The 16,483-nt window shown below is 33.5% G+C and overlaps 4 protein-coding genes and 1 non-coding gene across 7 annotated transcripts in view; 2 read left to right on the top strand and 3 right to left on the bottom strand.

Moving 5' to 3' along the window:
* Positions 1-2,065: 2,065 nt before the first annotated feature.
* Positions 2,066-5,735, top strand: LOC107491215 (F-box/kelch-repeat protein At3g18720-like). The gene is made up of 3 exons (XM_016112013.3): positions 2,066-2,266; positions 3,444-3,527; positions 4,534-5,735. Exon 3 carries the CDS (start codon positions 4,536-4,538, stop codon positions 5,529-5,531), a length of 996 nt encoding a protein of 331 aa, XP_015967499.1. The 5' UTR covers positions 2,066-2,266; positions 3,444-3,527; positions 4,534-4,535; the 3' UTR covers positions 5,532-5,735.
* Positions 5,736-6,070: 335 nt separating this feature from the next.
* LOC107491216 (uncharacterized) lies at positions 6,071-7,792 on the bottom strand. 2 transcript variants are annotated; one of them, XM_016112016.3, is made up of 2 exons: positions 6,822-7,792; positions 6,071-6,649 (listed from the first exon to the last, which is right to left on the bottom strand). In XM_016112016.3, exons 1-2 carry the CDS (start codon positions 7,248-7,250, stop codon positions 6,392-6,394), a joined length of 687 nt encoding a protein of 228 aa, XP_015967502.1. In that variant the 5' UTR covers positions 7,251-7,792; the 3' UTR covers positions 6,071-6,391. The 2 variants fall into 2 exon arrangements, with proteins under 2 accessions (XP_015967502.1, XP_015967501.1); XM_016112015.3 differs by having other exon boundaries at positions 6,099-6,667.
* LOC127747869 (U2 spliceosomal RNA) lies at positions 7,610-7,805 on the bottom strand. Its single transcript, XR_008009816.1, has one exon. It is a non-coding gene; the product is annotated as a U2 spliceosomal RNA (small nuclear RNA).
* Positions 7,806-10,268: 2,463 nt separating this feature from the next.
* On the top strand, positions 10,269-12,508 carry LOC107491217 (uncharacterized). 2 transcript variants are annotated; one of them, XM_016112017.3, is made up of 8 exons: positions 10,269-10,433; positions 10,533-10,686; positions 10,817-10,864; positions 10,945-10,991; positions 11,712-11,775; positions 11,862-11,905; positions 12,104-12,161; positions 12,258-12,508. In XM_016112017.3, exons 2-8 carry the CDS (start codon positions 10,540-10,542, stop codon positions 12,306-12,308), a joined length of 459 nt encoding a protein of 152 aa, XP_015967503.1. In that variant the 5' UTR covers positions 10,269-10,433; positions 10,533-10,539; the 3' UTR covers positions 12,309-12,508. The 2 variants fall into 2 exon arrangements, with proteins under 2 accessions (XP_015967503.1, XP_015967504.1); XM_016112018.3 differs by having other exon boundaries at positions 10,277-10,433; positions 10,513-10,686.
* Positions 12,509-13,300: 792 nt separating this feature from the next.
* LOC107491214 (calcium-dependent protein kinase 26) overlaps positions 13,301-16,483 on the bottom strand; it is a 3,588-nt gene continuing 405 nt past the window's right edge. The window contains exons 2-5 of the mRNA XM_016112012.3: positions 15,419-16,301; positions 15,025-15,321; positions 13,954-14,361; positions 13,301-13,872 (exon numbers count right to left, since the gene is read on the bottom strand). Of these exons, the coding sequence (XP_015967498.1) occupies positions 13,604-13,872; positions 13,954-14,361; positions 15,025-15,321; positions 15,419-16,010 (1,566 nt within the window). The 5' untranslated portion in view covers positions 16,011-16,301 and the 3' untranslated portion in view covers positions 13,301-13,603. The remainder of the gene's footprint in view (positions 13,873-13,953; positions 14,362-15,024; positions 15,322-15,418; positions 16,302-16,483) is intronic.

Here is a 16,483-nt window from a genome sequence, read left to right as displayed (position 1 = left end):
ATGTTTTTAGAACATAAATTAAAATTATTATTAAAGTTTCACTCTTTTATAAGTTTTATATTCTAATAAACGTATACAATGGCACTAGAGATTAAAAGTTGTACAATTTTCTATAATAAAATTTTTGACCAATAACTTTAACATTTGTTATAATTAAATCTAAAAAAAACTCAACAAAGGTTGATCTTAACAGATACATGATTAAATTGATATTTATATATTAGATGAAGCCTTAAAAACTTAACCATCAAATAAATTGAATTTGGAAAAAAAATATCAAACCAAAATTTCCAATCTTAATTAATTCAGACGTTGTTATAGTATCTCATTTCAAATTAAATCTATTATTTTTTGAAAAAACAATACAAGATACAAAAAAAAAAAATATCTATTGTAGGTTTTGTCCTATTACAGATCATGAGTTTATATGTCAGTTATCTACTTATCTACTCGTTTTTAATATTACGCGACACAAATTTTGGATATGACTTTTTAGAATTGTTCACATTACAACATTTTATTTGTCTTCAGTGGCTCTCTAAAATAAGTCAAATTACTCTCGTGATTATTATCTCAGCCTGAAAGTCTAAACAACAATTATTGTTTTTTGTAAGCGATTTTCAACTTACAAATTCCATTTTCTTAACCCTTTAGGATTAATAATTCCGCCTTTATAAATATTATTTATCTTTTCTCTTGTATTAATATTTTCACTTAATATTCCTAGTCTTTGTTAGCACTACAAACATTTATAAACATCTTCTCGAACCTTTTTCTAAGTATTTTATAAATAAATTAGGCTATTAAATGGTTTTTTTACGTCTTTTATTATAATTATTACCTTCATACTCTTAAAGGGTACGTTACTTATCTCAATCTTTATTTAAATTCTTCTTATATATTTTTTTTAAATATTACACTTAAATATTACGTTTAATTTCAATATTTTAATTTAATCAATAAGTTTTAACTAATTATATTGTAACTTACCAACATTTAGTTAGTTATCTTAGTTCCTCAATATTTTAATTAACTCTATTTTATCTATGTGATTTTATTAAATTATACTCTTTTCTTAATTATTTTTTATGCCCCATTTTTTATTTTATTATTCACAAAGTGAAAAAAAAAGTTTAATGTGTCCTAGGTAGAGGTGGCAAACGGGCCTAAATTTGCCGGGTCGGTCCGTGTAATCCGCCAAAAAAGATGGACTGGGCTGGAAAATCGGGACCGCCAAATAGCAAAAGTCCGCCTAACCCACCGTTTAAACCGCGGACTTTGGCGGGGCGGGGTGGGCTTCCCCGCCGGGCTAAAATTTTTTTTAGTGAGGGGATATTTTTACAATTTTTTTGCCAAAACCTAACTTCCCCCAACCTAACTTACAAGAGTATGAAGATAAAAATTGAGTGTTTTGAATTATGTTTTTGTTATTTTGGAGACAATATTTATAATTATGTTTTGGATTATGTTTATTTTGCTTTGGAGAGAATATTTATACTTATATTTTGAATGAAAATTTGGTTTATAATTATATTTATTAGATATTTATAATTACAAAGACTTTAATGTTTGTGAATATAAAAAATATAATTTTTTATGCCATTAGAAATTATAAATTTATTAATATAGTTGTGAAATTATATATATTACTTAGTAGTTAATAGTAAAAAAAAAAAAGAGAGGAGCTTTGGTGGGCTTAGCCCGCCAGCCCGCCAACCCACAGTTATTTTCGAGTATTTAATCATTGGACTAAGTTAAAACAGCAAAAAACTTAACAATATTTTTTAAGTTTAGTAAAAGCAAGATTCTGAAAACTGGACTGGACCGATTGGTCGAACCGATTTAACTGGAACTGGCGATGCAAGCGATCCGGTCCTTCACTCATAACCGTTCTTGGAAAAATTGCTAAGAAACTGCCGAACCGGTCGGTTGGATCGGACCGATAACCGGCTGGTTCGGATAAAATGACGTCGTTTTTAAATTCGTAAAAAAAAAAAAGAAAAGGAACCACGCGGGAACCAAACCATTTCCCCAATCATTCATTCATTTCATCATTTGTCACTATACTGTATAGTCCCTTTACTGGAGATTGGAGAACTCTGAAAGCGAAGGAACCCTAGCCCTCCATCGGAAGCCGCCGTTCGCAGGTCGTCAGCGCCGACGCCGCCCCCAGGTCGTCAGCACCGCCGTTCCCAGGTCGTCGAACCCTAACCCAGTAACTCGGCAGGTACTCTTCATCTTTGCTGGCTTCTCAGCACGGAACCAGGTTAGTGGCTCGTCTTCATCTTCGGTCTTCTTCTTCAATTTTTGTTCCATTTTTCTTCAATTCTTCTTCGGTCTTGGTTTGAACTTTGAAGTTTGGTTCTGAAGCTTGGTTCTTCAATTCTTCTTCTTCGGTCTTCCGTCTTGGTTTCCAGTTTGGTATTCCCTTGTATTTGCTGGTGGAAATGTTACAAATTTTGAAATTTGCAAATTTATATGTATGGTTCTGAACTTCTGATTGCTCTGTCTTGTATTCACTATACTCTGATTGCTCTGTTAGTCAGTAATACTTACTCTGATTACTGAATTGGTAATCAATAAATTTGCCTTTTTGCTGTAAATCGGGACTTTACTAGGATTTGTTAAATTTGTTGTTGAATTTGTTGCTTTCCAGTCACAGAATCAGAACAGAATGCTCAATAAGTGCTTGATTGAATGGCTTTGCTGGTTGTGCTGCTTTTGCTGGCTTTGTTTGTAATTGCTGGGTGAAGGTTTAGTGTTTTGTAATTGCTGGCTTTGTTTTCTAGTTGCTGGTTTTGTTGATGGCTCTTAATTTCTTTATTCAAATTTGCTAATGGCTTTGATCTGTAGTTGCTGGTTTTGCTGGCTTTGTTTGTAATTGCTGGGTGAAGGTTTAGTTTTTGTAATTGCTGGCTTTGTTTTCTAATTGTTGGTTTTGCTGATGGCTCCTAATTATTTTGTTCAAATTTGCTAATGGCTTTGATTTGTAGTTGCTGGTTTTGCTTTGATTTGTAGTTGCTAGTTGTGCTGGTTTTACTGGCTTTGTTTGTAATTACTGTGTGAAGGTTTAGTGTTTTGAATGTCTGATACTCTGATTTGTGATTTTTGAATCTAAATTAATTAAATTATTGATTTTGTGTTGTTGAAATTGTTGATTAAAATGGATTTGTTATGCTGCTGTTGTCGTTTTTTAATTTTTAAGTATGATGTTTCTGAATTTTTGTTGAAATAGTTATTGATTTCAGGGTTTAGAGTGATTATTTGTTGTTGGTATTTAACTTTTGTTGCTGCTTCTTTTTTCTTTCTGGCTCTGTTAAGTTGCTAAATTCAAACTTGTGCATTGGCCTGTTCATCTTCACTTGTAATAACAAAAAGCTTCTCATTTGATGATCCATTAACTACGTCATTTTCTGGTACCAATCCTTTTGTTATGGCTTTAGCTGAAGAAATTGGAGGGGCTGGATGAGGAGACATTGATGCCTCAGAAGACACCACCATCATCAACATATCCTTGTTACTTGAAGGTTTCTTTAGCACAGTAGTTGAAATCACAATCATAATTACATAATATGTTTAAATAATTTGATTAATAAGATTATATGAATTTGATTGATGACATTTAATATAGTTTTTTAGATTTGAAAACTATTTTAATATTTATATTATACTATAATTATATTTTTAGGATGTTTATTTATAATTATTTATTATTTTATTTTAAAACGGTTTTTCCGGTTGAACCACCGGTTAGACCGGTTGAACCAGTGAATCAGTCGCTAGAGCGGTTTGATGACCGGTCTGGTTTTCCGAACCTTGAGTAAAAGACACAAATTTAATATTAATTTTCGAAATTATTAGGCTTATATTATAGTTTGTTTTGTTGTTAGGATTTGTTAGAAGATTTGATTTAGTTCTTGTTTATTTAGTAGTATTTTTAAGAATTTTAAATTTAAATTAAATCTGATATAATCTAATAAGATCAAATCCGATTTAAATTAGTTATTATATATTTATAATTTTAAATTTAAATCAAATTTGATCTAATCTAATATGATCAAATCTTATTTAAATTAAGTTATCTTATCTTTAAAAGATTTAAATTAAATTATCTTATTTTATCTTTTAGGCTAGTCTGTTAGAGGTCTATTTAAATATTTCGAGATCATTTAGTGAATAAAATTCGTCAGTTGCTTTATACGCATTTTTATTGTGTGATTAAGTGAGGTGAGTGATTTGTTTATGAAAAAGATTGAAAGATCTAACACTAAGGTAATTATATATTAGTATCCTTTTAATTTCCATTCCTCTAATTTTTTTTTGTGACTTTTTATCCCTCTAATCTAGATTGTTAAGAATAGATTCTTTGAATGTCAAAAAACTTGTAAGTAACTTAAGTTACTAAGAACAATTTTTTTAAAAGTTTAAAAAAATTCTTTACCTATCTTTTTATGTTTCTGTTATATTTTTGTGTGGTCTTTTTCTTATCTTTTATCCTTGATTTCTATTTTCTTATCATTGCTTGTACCTCAGACATGGGTGATACTGATGGATGGGCACACATTGATGAAGATTTGTTGCTAGAAATATCAACACGGTTTTTTTCATACGATGATTATATCCAACTTGGATTGGTTTGCAAAGAATGGAGGTTGAAACTTCCAAAGATTCCCAATGCCAACAATGTTCCGTGGCTGCTAATACCTGAAGAAACAGAGAAGAATTCTTATGAAGACGAGGAGATCGTGCAATTACCTGTTGCAGGTCAAGCAATTCTTGTTACTCACGGCCTTAAAGAGCGGAGAATCTACCATGTCATGCTGCCAAACATGCAGATGCAGAACTATGACATCCGTGGTTCTTCTCATGGATGGTTAATTATGGTATCCTTATCTGAAGGTACCGTGCTACTGTTAAATCCATTTACAAATGTTGAGTTTGGTCTTCCTCACATCTCAACTTTTCCTAATGTAATTAAGTACGAGCCTGATAATCATGGAGATGAATACACTCTGTTGGATTTTCCAGACGACGAAAGTTACACCTTAGATCGAGATTCGACTCATAAAATTCAACTTTGGAAGGTTGTTATAAATTCACCTCCTGACTGCAACAATCATAATTTGATGGCGGCTGCCATATATGGACCTCGTAACCGATTAGCTTTTTATAAGCCTAATGATATGAGATGGGTAGAATTTCCAACTAGAGATACCGAGTTTGAAGATGTTATATTTTTTGGAGTGAAGATATATGCAGTAAACCATGCTGGCCAGTTATATGAATTTGATACAAAGACAAAATCAGGGCGGCTTGAGGGAGGAATCCATGAAGTCAGACCTCCATCCCGAGTTGACAGAAGCACTTTAACGCTTAAATATCTGATTGGATGTGCCAATGGAAGTTTGTTAATGTTGGTAAGACATTTTCGCATTCCTTTGGATAGAAGAGACAGCGAATGTGTTGAAACTTACAAATTCGACATCTATGAACTGAAAAAAAATGGAAAAAAAATGGTCAAGAGTTTATAATTTGGGTGATTACATACTAATGATCGGATTTACTTCTTCTGTTCAAATACCCGCATCTTATCCAAAGACAGGAAATCAGATATTCTTCTCAGATAACATGATAGAGATAAAATCATGTGACTATGCTCTTGCTCAAGATCTTGGCGTCTTTAGTTTGGAAAACAGACGTTTTTATAGATTATTGTTAGATGTGAAGTTTTTTTGTCCTCCCTGATTCAAAGCTCTCAGCTTTTGTCCCTGGATTTTAATATATTCTTTTTCCAAGTCTTTGTTTAGATTATTTACTATTTACTTTAAATACGTTCTTTGAACCATCTTAGTATCATGATTTTTATTTAAGGTAATAAATACTTATAAAATATAGTTATATACATTAATGTTTATGTAGCTCACGTAAATTGGCCATGGATATTATAACTTGTGACATTCTCAAATTTCACATCCAAATTTCAAGAACATAATAAGTGAATCCTTAAGCATGAACAATAAAAAAGATCAATATAGCAGAGAAATACAAATATAAATACAAAGTAAAAACCGATAATAATACACTAACAACTATACAGTTACCAATTTGTCATACAAAATACAAATAAAATGGGGTCTATTATATTGTAATGCACTATAGGCTTCAGCATTATTGCTATACACAGAACAGTAAGCTCTAGAATGAATAACTTAATCCAAATTTAACTTATGTATTCACCGAAGCCTTTACTCAATATTTCCAACTTGGATTATGAAATGAATTAAAATAGGTTTCAAAATATCCAAAGTGTGAACTCAATATTTCCAACTTGGATTATGAAATGAATTAAAATAGGTTTCAAAATATCCAAAGTGTGATGATGATCTCTTCTTTAAGATGAGATAAAAATTGAGATCACAGCATTGAGTTCAGCAAGACACTCAGTTGGAAGGGTAAGAAAGGAATTCATGAGAAAATCATCTATTGGATCAACTTTTGCCACACCAACCAGCCTGCAATTCCCCTCTTCATCCAATCTCTTCCCTCTTCCATTTTTCATATCACCCTTTGATTCTTCAGATGTCAACACTGTCTTCACCATTAGTGGTGGAGCCTTGTAGATACTCCCAGCAGAAAACAAGAACTTGGCCTTGAATTCAAAATCAACCTAGCTTGTTACAAAGATGATTGGCACAGTTAATAAATATCGTATCTAACAAGAATTTAAGTTCAATTCCCACTATTGATGTAAGAATTACTTTGCCATATATATAAAATTGTAGAGTTCAAAGACTAATCTCCTATGAGATTAAATTGATTACCTTGCCAGAGTCTTGGTTAATGGTTCCTTGGAATGCTTCTGGGACTATATCAATCTTTAAGAATGGGGGCAGTGGCAACCCCAGAAACTTGGTTGTAGAATTAGTTAGTGGTGGAATATAGAGTGTCTTAAGGTCAAATGAAACAAGAAGCTCATTAATGTTATCTGTGGCCACCTTTGCAACAGAACCAGTTCCAATTCCACCTTGTGCATCATATTCAAAATCAGGGTACCTTGAAATGCCAAGCTTGCAAGCCCTTTGTGTCTTGAAACTAACAGTGTAAGACTCATCTTTTGAGGGTTTAATGGTGGTTGTGCTTGTAGTGGAGGATGTAGAAGAAAATATAATGCTGCTGCTGCTTCTTCCTCTTCTAAGATTTGGTTCCTTAGTGTAAAATTTGCATGGAATTGGTGCACTTAAGGAGTTCATTTTACAGCTCCTATGGTGTGTCTCTAACAGTAATTATTTTTGGAAAAAAAATCCAAAATCTTATTTGCCTCATCCCGAGGCCAATAGAAGAACAAGAGGCTGGGTTGGTCTGTGGCTGGGTTGGTCTGTGGCTGCCAATCTCTTATCTTCTTCACTTGGGTCTGTCCTTTGTGCAATCAGTAGCCAACATTGCATCAATATATTTTTTATTTTTGAGTATAAATATAAACTACACTACATGGCCTATGCCACCTCTATTTCCTGAAAAATGAAGGATCTTCCGACTAAACAGTCTCTTTTTCTTTCGGTAAATTAATAATCAGCCATTACAAGATAACCAAGTATTTAAACTGGGCTTGATGGGGTGCGCCAGGCCCTTGCAATAGTGCAACGCATGGGCGACGCTCGAGAGGCCCAGTAGCAAGCTACTGTGCGGCCCACTCCCCCTCAAGAAATAAATTTAATATCGTGTGGACCAATGGCCCACATATCAGATATTAAACTGATAAGAACAGATACTACACTTGATCTTAGCCAAAAGGCCGAGAAAGGTATGAGTTGCTCAGTACAGCCATGCTCTTTTTATATCAAAGGCTGTGGTTCTTGTTCGCTACTCCACCCCGATGTGGGCTACCTCACTAGCAACGCAATTACACGCAGTACACAACAGAGGCTATCTCACTAGTGTGTTGTGTGTGTCTCTGTTTCGTTGTTACTTTCATGCTTCAATTACAAAATCCCATTGAAGATTGAAGAAGAAGAAAAGGTTAGAAATGCCCATAGGAAGAGTGGTAGTGATTCATAATTTTAATTAGACTATTCTTGGTATAAATGATTACACACACGCGTATATATAAAATAAGAGTTATATGCTTAAAGAAGTCGTATGAGTAGAGAGGTTAATTAATTTTAAACATTATTTGTAATGAACTTCAGCTAATTGTAGAAAAATCTTGACATTATATTTTGTAGTATTCACATGGGTCATACAAGATGCAATAGCGTTTCAAGTTTTCAACCCTTGTCATGATTGTTTCCTTTGAAAAGCAAAATATAATGTTATCCACACGTCTGCTCCAAGTTCTTTGGCATATAAATGTTTCATTATGTTTGAGAACATGAGAGGCGATAATGCCATGATATAGCATGGAATCATAATGAATAATCTTTTGTCCCTCTTTTTTATTAATCAACATCATTGTGCAACGTGGCAGGGATAAACCATTGCATAGTAACTTAGTTGTTCTCCTCATACTATAGGGTCACTAAAAGGATTGGACAATAATGTGCCATATTTTTAATGTCTCATTACCCAAAAATGTGGGAAATTAAAGTTCCAATTGCTTTTGGCAAAGGAGACATTTAAGCTTTGAGGTGTTTCCCTGTCTCTCTCTGAAGAGTGTAGCAACAACATCATTAGTAGTGGATGTGTTATTGCCCGTTCTCATCGTCAACACATACATAAATCCCAAGCTTTCAAACTGTACTTTATAATCGTGGGGCGGCTCTTTTGGTTTTTGCTCTTTCATTCTCTTTTTTTTTATTGTTATAATTATTATTTTTTAGAGTATGAAAATCCATTGGTTCACTACTAAAAGATAATACGTATCGAATCTCTTGAACTAACTAAATATTGGTATTCCTTTTGTTATAATTTTGTAAATTAAAAGGAATTGGTATATGATAGCATGATTTAAAGTACACAACTGCCAAAGAAGACAACCTTTCATTTTATAATTTATATACAAAAAGGAATTATTAACAGAACTTGATTAACCTTTCAATCGTGGCAAAACAAAAAATGCTATTGATTAAATGCTATTACAAGTGATATTAGTGGATTTTACTTTTTATCTATGGCTATAGAGGACTGGTAAAAAATTATTTTATAGAATATATTATTATTATTATTATTATCAACATTTACATAAGGAGGTCAAATTTCCTCAACATGGTGTTAAGTGGTATTGCATCCAGTTCAAAGTTCCTCCTAACATGGATTGGGATTCAATTTGTAACATTAAGCAAGGATCTTCGTAGAAAGTTTTATCTCTCACACAAAGTTGATCATTTGAGATGAAGCACCAATCTTAAACAAATATTGTTGAGGGACGTACTATAGTCTACACATAACTTTAAACCAAACATGCCATTTGGTAGTACTTGGTGGTTTTCACTATAATTTCGCGTGGATCTCCATCTCTCCATAAACTCTCTTTCTATATGATATCTTAGAGTGTACATAGCAATTGAGTAGAGAGAAATATTTAGGAGTTTGTAAAATTTATTATTTTTTAATTATTAATCTAATTTTTTTTAATTTAATAATATATTTTTAGTCTATATTTTTTAATATTAATAATTAATTAATAAAAAATAATAAATTATATTGATTCTATATTATTTTTCATGGATAAAAGTTCTAATAAAGAATACACTCTACTCATCGCACTTTAAATATTGTCTATAGAAAAATATTTTTGAATTTAGACTCGACAATGTATTCACCCTCTTAAGATTACAATTTGTCCTATATTATTCTATTGTGCATTTTAATAATTTTTTAATAATAAAAATTTGAGAAAATTCCACTTTTTTTTAGAGATATTAAAATGACACTCTCTTTCTCTTTATTGTAAAATATATATTCTTTTTTTTTTATAACTTTTAAAAAATATTATCTTTAATTCATTTAAAAATATTTATATTACTAACGTTAACTTTACTTTTTTTAAGAAAAAATTAAAAAAATTTAAATAAAAATAATATTAGTTAACACAAAAATTTAAAATAAATTAAAAAAATTTTAAATTACCAAAAAATATATATTTTATAAATAAAAAATTTATTTTAACGTCTCTAAAAAATAATAAATTTTCTCTAACAATTTACATATAAATATTTTCATACAAAATTAATAATTTAAAATTATTAAATAATAATTTAATCAAACATATTAAATCGTATACATCTAATAACTTTAACATAGACAAATCCTATGTGAATTTTTAATTTTTAATAACTATTTTTTTCTTGTCTTTTTGAGTTTCTAGTCCTCCCACCCTCTGGCCCAGTCCCGCTCTCATTCTCTCTGCCTCGGCGCCAATCGGCTCCTCCCCCTCCGTTGGCGCCGCCTCTCTGCGCCTCTGCATGTTGCCAACTCCGTCCATCTGCACCGTGCAGGTAGGCCCTTTCCATTACCTGTGTTTGTCTGCTTAGGGTTTAGTACTTTAGTGTTTGTGTGTGATAATGGTGATGCTAGGGTTGACTGTGTTAAAGCAGTGACTGAATGACTCAATCCATTGTGCAAGTTGATGAATCAAGTAGTGCCATATCAAAATCAGAACCTTCACTCCTGCCAATGAATTCAAACACCAGCACTTTGCCTTTCCCACAGTTTCCTGTACGCCACAATCATTTCTCTGTTGTAATCAAGGTATGCATGCCCGTGGAAAAGCTTGATATTTGTTTGCTACAAAAAAAATAATTTTGTATTAAAAAGGGGTGGATGCAGTTATCTCTACTTGCTTTCTATATAACTGAGCCTGTTTGTTTGTGCTTGTCAGGGAAACAAAACACATATTATTGTTATGAGTTATGAAGATCATTTTCAGGTAGGTGGACTTTGTTCATTTGCCTCTTCTACATATATGTTTTCATGGCTTCAGTCTTAACCTTTTGACCCACTTATCAGGTTATAGCCACTCAAATAGGAACCATGGGGACAATACTGCATGCCAGGTACCTATACCATTGGTTTTGTTTACATTTTGCTTGAGAAATGAAGTATATTTGAGTATATTTGTAAGTAATTAAGCCATGCCATTGTGTTCCTGGGATAAATTCATGGTACATGTTTGGTTGTAAACTGTGAAGTTCTCATTACTTTTTCCCCTATTTCTTTCACTACTGTCTCCTTATGTGGGTTCATGGAAATTCACTACACCACCCTTGAAGTTAAGGTTTGGTTGTTTGTGCATAATGTGTTGTTATGGAATTCTACTACAGATACTAGTATTCTATAATTAGATACAAGGAAGGTGATCTATCTTTTGGCGGAAAGTAATGATTGTGTAGGATATGATAGGTCATTCTTTCAATGAAGTTTGTCTGTAATTAGAGACTGAGATTTTTTATACTAACAGAGTTTGCCGAAGACGGTGTCTTTAAGGTTAATTTGGTTGGGATGACCTAGATAATACTCTCGGCATAATGAATGGCTTAATTACATTAAATTGTTTTTAAGTTTCAATATACTTCATTAAAAGTTAAAGATGTGTATGCAATTTTACTTTTTCGGGGAAATTGGAACTTTCAAATTAAACAGCTACACGAAAAAATTGTTGTGAGAACTACGACTTTAGAAAATTCCATTTTCTATTTTGCCAACTTGAATTAGGATTGTCTTGCACTTTCTAAAAAAGTGATGCTTTGCATTATCACATGTTTTTCCAATGCCAGGAAGGAAGGTGTGTCGATTAATCCAACGTTCAATGTTTCTGTTATATTTGGCAAACGGGATGAGGTAGGCTTTCCTGTCGCAATTATTTGTTCATGTTGATATTCTAAATGATGGTTGTCCTTATATTTTGCTAACTTCATTTGCTGCAGCCAATGTTGGCTGCGTGTGCCCGTCAACTGATTGAGAAGATAAGGTAACTACTCTTCCTTGTTAGGAGAAACTTGGTTGAAATTGCACATCTTCTGTAGTGTTTCCGGTATTGTAATTTCAGCCAAAAAACGTTCGACGTTCAGAATACAAAGATCCATTACAAGAGATGCTTTTAAGACATACTTGTGCTTGTGCAACTTAGCTAAATTATATTGATATATACCCTATTCCTAATTTGTAGTCTCTCTGGCTCCTCTAAGCCACTGGTGCTCTCGCTTGGTCTTAAAGACCATTCTAAGGTACATATACTGGTATATGCTTTTCTCTACTGAAGGTCCAAAATTGAAAAGGAAAAGAAAGAAATACTGAGCAATGCTACTTTCAATGTCATGCAGGAAACACTTAAAGGCATCATTTCGGCTGTGATGGACAATGGCCTTTGGTGACAAATTGCTCATGAAATGCCAAATTATGAATCTGTTTTTGTTTTTGTTTTTGTTTTTTTTGCTGTTGTTTTTCTTTTTGTAATTTAGCTACGAATGTGCTTAATATGGGTATGCTGGATTCAAGTATTTGATCATTTGATATGTTTTGCAAATTTGGACTAATTATACATGAAATGAGTGAAAGCAGTTACTGGATTTTATATCGATGGGACTTTATACCGATGGTCCCATCATAAACTTTTCGTTGATAATCTCAACCGAAAAAGCAAATTAAGTACTAAAACATGGAATTATAACAAGTTTAAATAATAAAATCAAATAATAAAATTAATTAATTTATTTAAAATCATAATATCAAAAAATTTTAAGAGGTAAATCGAGATTTTAACAGTTATGAATAAAATAGATTCTTTTCCATTTTTAATTCAACTAATGAAATTTATTAAAATTGAGTAAATTACCAAAAATTGCTTCTCAAAGATTTAAACGTTTATAGAAATAATTTAAAAGTAGAAAATGAAAAAAATGCTATAAGAAAATTATAAAACTTGATAAAAGTGCCAAAACATGATGTAAATTTGTCTCCGTTAATAGAAGAAGCTATGATAACAAACAATGATGCTAATGTGGCATCTATAGTTGAGGTTTAAGCACACATAAGATAACAAATTTAAGGGAAAAAATCTATAAGTAAAAAATAAAATACAGATGGACTCAGTTATAGTTTTCATCTTTAAAAAATAAAAATTACTTAGCATCATATTTAGATTTCTGCAATAGGCATTAAAAAAATATATATAGAAGAGGGTTATCAAGCACACACCTCTTCCATAGGCCAAATCTCTTTGCAGTTTCAATTCATCCCACAACATCTATGTTCCCTGTTTTATTTGTAGCTCTATTATACATATAATAAATTAATCAAATCAATTAGTGATAATTGATTTGCTAATAGATCTGATTTAATGAATAAAAGAAATTAAATCAGGAAATACGCTCAAAACTCAAAAGCATGCCATGCAGCTTTATCATTAAGTATAGAAACCCGATTATAACATACACTTAACAAGCTACTTAACATTAAAAGGGGAATGAAGGAAAAACAAGAAACTGAGCAATTAGAACTCAATCAGAATCTATACTACAAATCACAGCATCACACCAGCAAGAAGACAGTATCAACAACGCAAAAGAGAAAACATATACAATGCGTTAGGCAAAATTTGTGCAGGTATGCGCCCACTTAGGCACAACATGGAGCTGTTTGATTAATCTCTCAAGAAGTCTATCTGGTTTTAGCAGACAAGTGATGATCTCAAAGAAGTAGGGAGTTGTGTGCACGACGACCAGCGGATGATTGACTCAGTCACAACAAGATCTAGTTGCTCGCAATCGCCAAGTCCAATTGTCCGGTTTCTCTTGTTGTGGATTCCCATTACCCGTTGTCCATTCATTCCACCTGCCCTTTTAGCCTCTGCAGGCTTCCGGTTCGATTCTTTAACATCAAGGCCGACGATGCAAGGGGGAGACTCCGATACAAGAAGCAAATTTCCCAAGCTTGCTTCTGGAATAAACCGCGAACATAATCAGACTGGAGTATCCAAGAAAAAGTAAATAAAGTTAAACCAAAAACATTTACACATACCTCCAGCAAGCGTATCTATTGTAGCTGTGTTAGTTGAGCGCTCCAATTTACAGCTCTTTTGCTCAACAACGGCACCGGGACTAATAAATGAAAAGCTGAGCATTGATTGAACAGGAGAAGAAAATTCCAAGCCTTCGGAATCTTTGGTGCTCTGAAATGAAAACCCACCAGAAACCAAACAAGGAGTAACTGGTTCCACGAGAAACGACGAAAATGATGATCTGCATGTGAATGTAGGTGATTGAGCATCGCAAGTAGGCGAACCAGCACCAAAGCTGATATCCTGACTCCTGGACATAAAAGAGGCAGAGAATGAGCCACCACCAACATCCCATTCTTCACAACTTCCGGTTTTATGCTCACTTAGTTGTTCAGGATCTGTTTGATTGCTTTCCATCCAGCAATGATCTATGAAGGGGAAGTTCATAAGAGCATCAGAAAATATATTATTTGATTTCTTTCTCATTTTGTGTCTTATTCTTCTTCCTGTGCTTTTTATCGCTTGGGAGTGGTTCGCGAGGGTTAAAACATATTAAATATGAACTACAATCCATCTAATTAACTTGTGTTCGATACAAAGTTACCTAATCCACTAAAAATATTTTCCCTGAATATCATCAAAACAAGAAGCACACGACCTTTGAAAAAAAAAAGCCAACAAATAACATATGACATCATTTGCTCTTCATGTAACCAATTGATGAGTTAGAGATATCAAAAACAAAACTCTTGCACTTCATGGTGGTAAAATATTACAACATTGAAAAAGAGAAATCTGGGGGAATGCCTAAGAAAACATGCTGAGTATTTATAAATGCACAAGGTGATATTTATATCCTTCAAATATTAGGTAAAAGAAAAAAGACGGTGAAGGTTTGCGGGAGTTATGTGATACATATATAGTAAATGTATGCCTTCACATTCAATTTTGAGTAATAGTATCATCTTGGTAGATTTGTGATCATCCTACTTGTCTAAATTCTAAATTGCTCTCTTACTACTTCAATAACAAATCTAAACAAAACAGCTTCACTAGATTCACATTAACAGCCCAAGGAAAGAAAAAGTTACCTAAAACCTCCTCGGCGGTAAGCCTACGAGAAGGTTCTGTACAGAGCATTCCCCTGATCAAATCCTTGGCTGACTGAGAAATGTGGTCCCAAGGGTCGGAAGGGAACCTTAGGGCAGCCGCCTTAACAGCATCAAATATCCGGGATTTGGTCTTCCCCCAAAACGGAGGCATCCCGCTTAATAGAATGTAAAGAATAACCCCTGCACTCCACACATCAGCAGCCTGGTTATACGAACCTGCCAATACCTCAGGAGCGATATAGAACGGACTCCCAACTAGCCCATGCAAACTTTGTCCTGCTTAAACAAAGCGCAACATCTTAAGATAAATATCACATATTGTTTTTTTCCGCTTGAGCAAAAGAAGACTAATAATCTGCAAGGATGGAAGTACCAGCTTTGATGTAGGTTGCTAGCCCAAAATCGGCCAATTTGATTGGAGATGATGATGCTCTAGTAGCAAGGAGAATATTCTCGGGCTTCAAATCTCTATGAACAACACCATTTTCATGACAATACAAAACCACCTTCATAAGGTGCCTAAAGATAACCCTGGCTTCAGATTCAGAAAACTGCCCGTGCTTCTCTAACCTGTGGAACAGCTCCCCTCCAGCACAAAGCTCCATCACCAAATGAACAAAATCTTCTTCTTCATAAACAGCTTTGAGATCGACGACATTCGGGTGCCCAGACAACCTAGCCATGATCTCGATCTCAAGCTTCACGCTTCGCAGATCCTCTGACGTAACCAACCTATCCTTAGCAATTGATTTGCAAGCCAAAAGCTCTCCTGTCAGCTTATCAGAGCAAGCTCTGATGACACCAAATTGTCCCCAGCCTAACTGTTCCCCAAGAACATATCGATCTTTCAAATTAGCAGTATGATTTGTGTCTAATATGGTTTCGGTCAAGCCTGCTACTTTGTAACACTTGTATGAAGTAGAAGGCTCATTGCTGCTATTGTTGTTACTCTTGGCAATAGCCATACCAAAACACAAATCGTCGCTCCTCAACAAAAGGTCAAAACCCAGAAGTGATAGTTGAAATTTCTAGTTCAGGATATTGAAACTACCCCTTTAACAAAACAGTATTACCAAGCACAAAGGGGAAGCCTTTGATTTTCTTGCTGAGATAGTCATACACCAAAACCCCTTTTTTCAAGCTTTAAAAGCCAAAATGTTTTGACAAAGAGACTCCGCGTAAGGCACACGATACCATGAACCTGAACCAGCGAGGACCACCTCTCTCTCTTTTCTAATTCAAACAGAGCAGTTGATCTGCAAAAGAAAACCCACGGCAATGATAATCAACCACTTCACAAAACAATGCTGAAATAGGGCAAGGTTCATTGAAAAATTCAAACCACTGAGATCAAAAGCTGCAATAATTTCAATATTCTAGCTCCCCCTAGCTCACAATTTCAGCAAAATAAAAACTTTGAAACAGATTCTACCACACC

This window comes from Arachis duranensis, chromosome 5, assembly GCF_000817695.3.
Source record: "Arachis duranensis cultivar V14167 chromosome 5, aradu.V14167.gnm2.J7QH, whole genome shotgun sequence".
NCBI classification, from domain to species: Eukaryota; Viridiplantae; Streptophyta; class Magnoliopsida; order Fabales; family Fabaceae; genus Arachis; species Arachis duranensis.
The sequence above is the reverse complement of the archived record's forward strand: the minus strand, read 5'-3'. Positions and strand labels throughout refer to the sequence as shown.

Coding starts and splice junctions, on each gene's coding strand:
- LOC107491215 (XM_016112013.3), top strand. CDS start 4,536: ATGGGTGATACTGATGGATGGGCACACATTGATGAAGATTTGTTGCTA.
- LOC107491216 (XM_016112015.3), bottom strand. CDS start 7,250: ATGAACTCCTTAAGTGCACCAATTCCATGCAAATTTTACACTAAGGAA. Junction 6,668..6,821: donor TTAACCAAGACTCTGGCAAG/GTAATCAATTTA, acceptor GTAACAAGCTAG/GTTGATTTTGAATTCAAGGC.
- LOC107491217 (XM_016112017.3), top strand. CDS start 10,540: ATGACTCAATCCATTGTGCAAGTTGATGAATCAAGTAGTGCCATATCA. Junction 10,687..10,816: donor ATTTCTCTGTTGTAATCAAG/GTATGCATGCCC, acceptor TGTGCTTGTCAG/GGAAACAAAACACATATTAT. Junction 12,162..12,257: donor GTCTTAAAGACCATTCTAAG/GTACATATACTG, acceptor AATGTCATGCAG/GAAACACTTAAAGGCATCAT.